We start from the raw sequence: 9,220 nt of genomic DNA on the forward strand, positions 1-9,220 counted from the left end.
CGCAGTAGCGGTGCCAGTAGCGCTTGGCTGGCTGGCACCGTGGGGGTGTTGGCAACGACGGTCTAGGCTTCAGTGGTCGTGCAGGTGCCGGTGGTGGTCGGTGCCCTTCTCCTACGCTGGTGTTCGTCTCCTCTCGGTGGTGGTGGACCAAGCATGTGGTTTTCTTCATCACCCTCCATCTCCAGTCCAGCTTCGACAGTGTGGTCACGGTGATTGGCCGAGGCGGAAGCCCTGCTTGGCGAAAGCCGAAGCTGATCACGGCGACACCTTAGGGCGCAGTTTCCTTCTTGAAGGCATACTCATGGCCTTCACCGTGCCCCTTCCCATTAGATGACGGGGGGAACCCTAGGTCCGGCGACCGATCCTGGCGGCGGCACCACGAGGTCGTTATGTGCTTAAAGACGTTGTCTTGGTCATCGGGGGAGGGCTAGTGCGATAATTGGAGACGGAGGCCATGAGACGCTACCGATGTTGGCTCATGCCCTGGGCTTGTGCTTCAGGGGCGCAATTTACGGCATAGCGAGACATCTTCATCCGCATCTTTCCCCCGAGGTCATCTGGATCCTGCCTCCTCATCGCCAATTCCTCTAGGCTCATGACAAGAAGTATGTTGGTTCGGTTTGCTTTGGAGTCGAGGTCATGCTATGGTGTGTCTTGCTTTGTTCGTGACCCGGTCCTGAAGGCATATGCTTCTATTCTTGCCATTCGTGCTGGAATGTTGGGCAAGACGAGTCGTTTATTATTGGATTGGATTTGTAGATGGTTTGTTGTTTGCAGTTTGGCATTGTGTGACGTGGCATGGCACCATGGAATGGCGTTGTACAGGCCGTCTTGGCCTTTCTTCTCTGATTGACCCTTGCAGTGTATAGTCTCCAAAAAAAATCACATGTGTAAAAAAAATCACATGTGTATGAAAAAAAAAAAAGGTGCACATACATACCAAAAGAAAGACCTTGGATACACATCAAAGCTGGCTCGGCACGATGGAGAGAATACTACAAAAGTACAAATACAGAACGCAGCAAACATCAACTGACATCTCACACACCACAAAATGACAAGATGCCCAGAAACAATTTGCTTCAGAATATGGAGATCTCAATAGTCCAGTTTGAAATCAAGTTGGTTGTGCACGTGCAAGCGCCAGGAGACGCATCAATTTAAGATCAGTGTTTATATGTACATTGTACGGACGGACAAGCAATAGACGGCGTCATATCAAATCTCACTTATTTAGACAAGCACGATACCACACGTATGAGCACGGCCCCCAAATATCACCACCCACGTCCGGACCCTGATTCGTTCAGCCTGTCGAGCAATGCATTGAAATCTATCTGCTGGCCGCTCTCCGTCATCCTCTGGATCACATTCAGCACCTGGTCCCTTGGATATCCCATGGTGCTCGCCTTCTCGATCATCTCACCGTATGGATGGCCGCGCATCACGTGCTGCGATGACCCTGGATGGCTCATACCAGCGCCACCTGGAGGCATCTGTGGTGACTGGGCTGCAGAAGGGCCACTTGGCGGGTAGCCATATGCTGGGTTGTAACCTTGTGAATGCCCCTGCGGCGCGTATTGGGGAGGGCCGGCATATGGCCCCTTACTTGGAGGCGGCCCGTACGAGCTCTGATTTGGAGGAGGTAGCTGCTGCCTTTGCATGCTGTGCTGAGGCGGTGGCTGAGATGGTGGGATGCCAGGTCCACCGTATGAATATTGCGCTTCAGAATGACTCCCACCTGATGGAGCAGCTGTGATGTATGGTCCTTGCATAGACGCGCTGCCAGGCAGCGTTTCAGGGGGAGGGTTTAACGGCTGTTGGGGTGGATAGCGAGAGTAGTTTGGTGGAGTCTGAGGTCTCATCTGAGCTTGCACCTGAGGATGTTGTGGTTGCACTGTCTGAGGAAGGTGAGGGTTGGATTGCTGTGGTTGCAGTTGTGGTGGAGGGAACTGTTGAGGATTAGACAACTGGGACTGCTGCATTGGTTGTGCTGGGAACTGCTGGGCGTTAGATAGCTGTGGCTGCTGCACAGGTGGAGGAAATGGCTGCTGCGAGTAAGTCTGCTGAGGCTGAGCCGCTGGTCCAGGGGATGAACGAGAGGGTTGCTGTTGCCACTGCTGCTGGTAAGGAGGGTAAGACTGGGGCTGGGTTTGATTTGCTGACTGAGGCTGGGATGAAGCTTGGACATCTTGAGCTTGAGGCCTAGCTGGCAAGTATTGCACCTCTGGTTGTACTTGCTGCCCTTGTGTGTCATGGTTGCCTGGAGCTTGCTGTTGTGGGTAGTAAGCAATGGCTTGGCTAACAACATAACGGTCCTGCTGTGGTACAAGAGAGCTAGGAGCTGTCTGCTGCACAGGTTGATCATGGTACTGTTGAACTGGTTCAGAAGCTCTTGGTGCAAGTGACGGAGAGTTCACCTGATGAGGTAAAGCAAGTGCCAGCTGCTGTTCCCGCTTTTCTTCAAGCTTCTTTGGCTCAGAAGGCATTGGCACATCCTCTTTCTTTTTAGATTCATCTTGCTTAAGTTGAAATTTGGCTAGTTCCTTCTGAGTTTCTGCTAACTCTTGTTTGTCACGAAGAATTTGAATAGACCTGTGTACCTGCATCATGTACAATCTTAATCACAGTTTAAAAGATTAAACAGAATCAATGCTCTATATCTATCAAATACATAAGCACCAATGTGAAGCACATGCAAAACAAAAGTATAACATAAATTTTCTGAATTTCCATAATCTCAGGGTTAGCAGAGTTTCTTAATACGCAAGAGCAACAATATGTAGTCAGTTTCTAAATTTCCATAGTTGCAGGGTTTGCAAAATGTTTTTTAATGAAAGTACAAAACAATATAAATGTTGTATAATGTGTGCTTTAACTGCTGCTTCCAATTTGTATACCAAGACATAATTATATACATCAGATGAGTGAAGTGCATAAACGAGCAATGAAACTGGCTTATCATAAGTAAGAAAATGTCAATTTTCATGTGCATTCAGCTATCAGCAACATTGAGGATGCTTATATGCTCTGGTGCATCACGGTCCATGGATTGGCCTAATGTGTTTCCTTGAGAAATATCACCAGTTGTGGCAGCTCTACGTTGAGATACCAATGTCTACAATCTCAAAGGTGCAGATAAGACAGAGATAATACTTGATAATTGCCTCCTCAAATACAACTTATAAAGGCCCTGTTAATGGACAGGGCACAATAACATGAAGGCCAAAGCAAATCCAGCTGTCCCTAACTGATTGTTATTCACTAATAATATTGACTCCTGAAATGCAGTATACTTGATGGCTTACTATAAGAGTGTAGAACTAGATCAATGGTTGAAGGAGAATAGCTTGAGGACCTGCCCAAGCATCCCAACAGACAAGCCTGACACAAGAGCATCAAAGACAGTAACTTGCATGGAGTACCATGGGTATGAAATCAAGCCTGAGCATACTTCTGATACCTCACGGTTACATAGAGAGACTAGAGATTTGTAGTGTCTCTGTGATGATTTGACTTCTTATTTAGTAACTCAGGTAGGTTCACAGGTTCGATAAAAATTGGAACACGAGTGAAGCTCCCCCATGGATGCCAAGTGACCATGGAACTTTCTCGACAATTCTGTGAATTAGTGCTTAAAATTGCTTGAGCCATATTCCTCTGAAGTTAAATCATCTATGCAAACCACCAAACCATAGTAAAACAATCATACGTTGGACCCGACACTCCGACAGGTTTTAGTGAACCACATAAACATTCAGGTCCAGCTCAGTTTGGGATTTCAAATATTTGGGCACATCAAGTGAAGTGAGGTGTAAGATAGGCCCAGCCAAACCCTGAACTTTGGGCAACACTTGATCCTCATGTGAGAAATGACTGGGTTGGCTACCAGTTAGTACCCATTCCGATCTGTGCTACCCCTTCATCAAGGCATGGAAGTATAAAGGATACCGTCGATAACTGTTAGTCTTCCCTCTCTGCTCTCTCTTCTCTCTGTTCTATCTCTTGACTAAAAGCAGAAAATGAAGGACTAGAACTACAGAGGAGAACGCACGATAGTTTCAGGCAACAGATGCCTTCTTTTATTAGCTTTTGTAGCAACTAATGCTACACTACTCAGCAACAAATGCCTACGGAACTTAGCAACCCATGCTTACCCCAGCAACCTATGCTAGGACCTATTTATATTTATACTTGTACATGACCCTTTAGATTGTTTTCCATGTGGCACAATCCAAACCCTACACCATACTTCTAGAATACTCTACAAACTCTAGATATTTCATACTACTAAATACTAGTAAGGTGTACATGCTAATGCACGTTGAAACAAACTCCTTTATGAGTAATAATTATGAATTTGTAAGACTAATTTTTATCCGGATGGTCATTTGAAAACGTTTTGATACTGTATTTATTTTAGTGTACCGTTCTGACATTCATAGTTTACGGATTTTTAGTCCTTAAAAAAGACATGGATTAGTGGAGATGTTTCGGTGTGAAGTGTGGCATGCATACTCCAAACTATTGCAGCATGAGTACCCAGCCAAGCGTTTTGAGCTGACCCAAAAATTAATCTCTTTTAATTATTTTAGCTATTATTCTCCCTTGTAGCTAGTAGAGAACAAGCACGACGGACCCAACAGGAAAAAGAAAACACGATTTGCACAGTTCCCACGTGGTGCTGCCACCCTTGTCACTGAATCTAGCAGTTTCCAGTTTCTACCATGCGTCCGTATGCATGATGACCACTGCTCTCTACAAATAACAACCGTTGGATGGAATAAATGAACGGCTGAGGTTGCAGGGATTCACTCATGTCTTCACCATCTGATTCATTCAATTGACTGCCAAAATTTCTCTAATTGAGCAGGAACACTGTAGATGCAGATGTAGATTCAAAAACTGCTGTACTATATGGTGGTATAGAATCTTAATCTAGAACATTCCTAATTCTAGAGTTCTCCCTACATACCCTAGACACTTCATGACTAAGCTAGTTCCTTCTACTAGCCAACTACATTGACAAGATTACTTCTAATTCAGTACACAACCTATGTGCACTGTTCACTCACACAGGACACAACTCATGTGCCCTGTTCACACACAGCAAGGGCACAACCTATGTGTGTTATTCACACTACAGCCTGCACACAACCTGTGTGGACAGGACACACCATGACAAGATTACATTCAGGCTAACAATGACTATTTCATACCATTTTACAAATGCCTTAAAATTAAAGCATGACACGGCACTGTTACGTTGCTTTAAGATTGAACATGATGCATAGCTGTAATTTGTTACAACTAGCCAATAAATACTACCTGGAGTGGATCAAAAGAAAACACAGCGAGTACTGCAGAAACATATGAGCTACAAAAACTACAGCGGAACGAACAAGCAATGCTGTAACCTAACACTTAATAGATGATCAATACTATTAAACACATCGGGGGAACAAGCTGGAGAAAACATTTACAGAGCAAAGAAGCAACATCACATGTAAGTGACATAAAATGTTTCATGCAATGGATGGGCCTTCCGCCTAATGGTGGGAGAGAGAATGTGTGTTCCCAATCATCCATGTTCGATGCATGACTGATGAGATCAGATGTGCCAAACTTGTTGGAGTACACGTCACATTAAGCGTGGGCAACAGAGCCTCCAATATTTAGCATGCATTGCGAATGCACACAGACACGCTTATTCGTGCATATGGTGGTGGTGTGTTGTGTGCATCTGTTCTGTACTCTCTACTCCCTAATAAAATATTCTGATGTAATAATATCCAGTAGCATCTAGAGGCACAACAGATATTGCATACATATCAAGAAAGTCATAGAGATAGAGTAATATATAGATGGACACATAGCATGATCGTACAACTGAAATAATTATATTCTCAAAGCAATGTTTCCTTTATATACTAATATTTACTTACTTCATGTAGATGTTTTTCAAGAGACTTCAATCTTAGATCAGTCTCACCACGAAGCATGTCACTTCGAAGTTCGCCTATGGACCTCTCAAGCTTATAGCAATAAATCTCCAGTTGTGAAAGCCGACTAGTAATTCCCTCAAGAGATCTTAGCAAATTGTCAGCATATTTCTTCATGCATCTCTCAACAGCAGATAGTATATCCTCTTTGGCGTAACTTTCTTGTTCATAAACTTTTACTGATGGTCTCACATATCTGCTGTCATGGAAGTCCTGTTGCGAAATCACAATAATGGGCATTAAAAGTAGTAAACAGAAGATGAGCATTTTATCCACGGCCATAACAAAATTAGCCATCAGCGTATTGGATGAAAGTTATCATTTAAAATGTAAGAGCTCGCTGAAATTTTCAGATTGTCAGCAGTGACATCTGATGACCTATATTCTAACCAGGTATCCACCATCCAACAGTACAAACGGCTTTACAATGAAACTTCCAGCACAGTCCAAATAGTTTTGATTGAAGCTGGTCCCTCGTAATTTCCTATGAAGCCACTAGCATCATCGAAACAATAACCTCTGCAGGGCTTGATCAAATAGGTGGCACGCGATTTATTTTAACCAGCAGCAGCATTGTCATGCAGTGGTCCTAAATCCTAACAGCAATAATCTACTAGATGGTTCAGCTTATAACCTGACATGAAATCTGAACTGACTAGTATACTGCATACTTTATCACAGTGGGAATTAAACCATGAGACATTAAGGCCAAAAAAAAATCTAAAACACTGGATGGTGACCTTTCTACGCAAGTATAAGAATGTCACGAGTTTCCCTCGATCAGACAATCATGACAGATAAAACTGTAAACTGTTGATGTTGTGTAAAATATTAATACCCTAGGCAGAACCACATATGATGTGTATGTACTAACAGTGAACATAGAGATCTATCCGTGCGGAATCATCACCTAACGAAGGAACCAAAACATTTTCAACCCAGTTTCGCTTTTCCTGGTTCCAAATTCTCCAATGGAACGGGGGGATTTCCGCCGGACCAGAACCGAAATTCAGCCCCCCAAGTTTCGATCGAAGCTTGGCGCACCAACCACAAGCGCTCGCAAAACGGGTCTAATGAGGAGGGGAACTGCTATTGCGGGCCGAGACGGTCGGATACCTTGTCGACTGGATCGGGCCGCTTGGGGTCGGCGGGGGCGGCGAAGTCGTCGTAGGAGCAGAGCACGTCGTCCGTGCCGAAGTCGAAGCTGCGGGAGCCGCCCATGGAGCCCCGGCCTGAGGGGGCGCCGGAGCCGGACATCGCGCGCGGCGCTAGGGTTTTGGCGCGACGCGCTTGCTTGGAAGGGAAGGGAAGGGCGGTTGATGGGGAGCGGGTGAGGGGAGGGGAGGAGGAGGAAGGTTTCCGTCAGACAAAAAGGAGGAAGGGAAGAAGGATTGATTAGTCCGTGCCGTTCCTTTTTGGTGTGTTGATTAAGCAAACGCCTCGCCGTCTCGGTTCAGAGGATAAGACTAAGGGCTCCTTTGATTCATAGGAATATGAAGAGTGTAGGAATAGGAAAGGTGTAGGATTGAAATGTCATGCCAAGTTGAATCCTATAGGAATATGGTGTGTCTTTGATTGTAGCAAAGGAATTTTTCCATGAGGTATGAGCTAACGCTTTTTTCCTATAGGATTTGTACTACAAGATTCCTATAGGAATAATTCCTATAGGATATGTTCCTATGAATCAAATGACTTGTATAGAAATTTTCCTATAGGATCCAATTCCTACATAATTCCTATATCAATCCTATGAATCAAAGGAGCCCTAAAGTTTTGTGTATAGCGACGTCCGACGAGCTCGTTGGTTCACCTAGATAGTTTGTCAACTATATCTCCAACATGTACCCCATGTTTGGATTTTCGAATGAATTTACAAAGGGAATTTTATATACGTACTAGATTTTTTTTCCTGTAGAGTCCATTTAATTCGAATTAATGAAACCTCTAAAATTTATATGGATTGCTTTCTTGTGTTGTAAATCATATAGGACTTCTAGCAAGTGAGACATCTTCGATTTTTTTTAGAACACGGTACAACGCAGATGTTCACAAACACGCACGTACACTCACTCTTATGAACGTACGCACGCACACTCCACCCCTATGAGCACCTCATTTGATAACTATCACGTGTACTCAATCTCTATATAGATTATTTACACTTTTTTATGCCCATGCAACCAAAGAACTTAGATTATTGATCCTCGCGATATCACTTTTGGTAGGATTCCAAGTGCTTGTTATGTTCTTCTGTTTTGTTTTTTGCGTTCTTTGCAAAATACATGTGAAACAAAGAGACCCTTGGTTTATTCCAAGTGAGAGGGCTGAATATCGACAAAATCGAGATTCCCTTTGGTAATCGGTGGGATGTGACTATGGAGCTTGGGAAGGAGTATGTGGAAGGCACCACAAACATTGATTACCTCAACTGGAGGTGGGGTTCCCGGTTCCCCGAAGACGTCTTCGCGTGAAGAGGGCCGGGCACACCCGGAGGACACGCCGAGCCTCATCTATGGCCAACGCCGTCGTAACCCTCAACGCCGACTTCCAGTAGTTTAGGGTCATGTTAGGTTTAGGTTTAAATTTTGTTGTAATCGAAATAAAGTTTGTATGGAATTTTATCCGTGGGGTTTAAATTTAAGGTTGTAAAAGAAACAAATGTGTGCAGTTGTGAGCATCCATCCCCATCGGTCCGAACATGCGTCCAAAAAATTGCAATGTGAACACATATTGGTGCGGTTCGAACATAATTTGGCCATCATCGAAGAGATACTACAAGTGGCATGAGCCGTGATTGATGGTAGCCACGAATAGAGATCCCTAGAAGTTTATCCACGAGCCATAACAAGTACATGGCCGCCGGGTACAGCTAGGTGTTGCCTTCTAGGCATGGGTGGAAACGGCTCGGATGTGGTTCTGATAGGTCCCTTCCCGCAACCGTTTTCATATTTTCAAAACAAATACTTATGCGAACATGGATGTTATCGAATACAAGTACGAAGGGGATGTTGCTCGAATATGGATGTGGATTGGATATTTTCTCAATTCGAAACAAAAACAAATATAAGGAAATAATAGACGTGTGTCTTATAATGAGTCAACTTCAAAATGGTGTAGAACGGTAGAGAGAAGAATATACTGATATAGTACGCAATAGTTTCAATCCAATCACCATTTTTGACCACTTTTTTTTATTTTTAATTGGGTAATTTGCATAT

The 9,220-nt window shown here is 44.1% G+C and overlaps 1 protein-coding gene across 1 annotated transcript; it reads right to left on the bottom strand.

Moving 5' to 3' along the window:
* Positions 1-1,269: 1,269 nt before the first annotated feature.
* On the bottom strand, positions 1,270-7,283 carry LOC124661962 (pollen-specific leucine-rich repeat extensin-like protein 1). The gene is made up of 3 exons (XM_047199852.1): positions 7,119-7,283; positions 5,946-6,215; positions 1,270-2,603 (listed from the first exon to the last, which is right to left on the bottom strand). The coding sequence occupies exons 1-3, from the start codon at positions 7,257-7,259 to the stop codon at positions 1,278-1,280; spliced, it is 1,737 nt and encodes a 578-aa protein (XP_047055808.1). The 5' UTR covers positions 7,260-7,283; the 3' UTR covers positions 1,270-1,277.
* Positions 7,284-9,220: the final 1,937 nt, after the last annotated feature.

Source organism: Lolium rigidum, chromosome 6 (genome assembly GCF_022539505.1).
Source record: "Lolium rigidum isolate FL_2022 chromosome 6, APGP_CSIRO_Lrig_0.1, whole genome shotgun sequence".
In the NCBI taxonomy this organism is placed as follows: Eukaryota; Viridiplantae; Streptophyta; class Magnoliopsida; order Poales; family Poaceae; genus Lolium; species Lolium rigidum.

What these genes read in the sequence shown, in the direction of transcription:
- LOC124661962 (XM_047199852.1), bottom strand. Translation starts at nt 7,259, where the DNA reads ATGTCCGGCTCCGGCGCCCCCTCAGGCCGGGGCTCCATGGGCGGCTCC. An exon ending in GGCCCGATCCAGTCGACAAG is followed by an intron (nt 6,216 to 7,118) that starts GTATCCGACCGT and finishes ATTTCGCAACAG; the next exon opens with GACTTCCATGACAGCAGATA. An exon ending in TTGAAAAACATCTACATGAA is followed by an intron (nt 2,604 to 5,945) that starts GTAAGTAAATAT and finishes TACATGATGCAG; the next exon opens with GTACACAGGTCTATTCAAAT.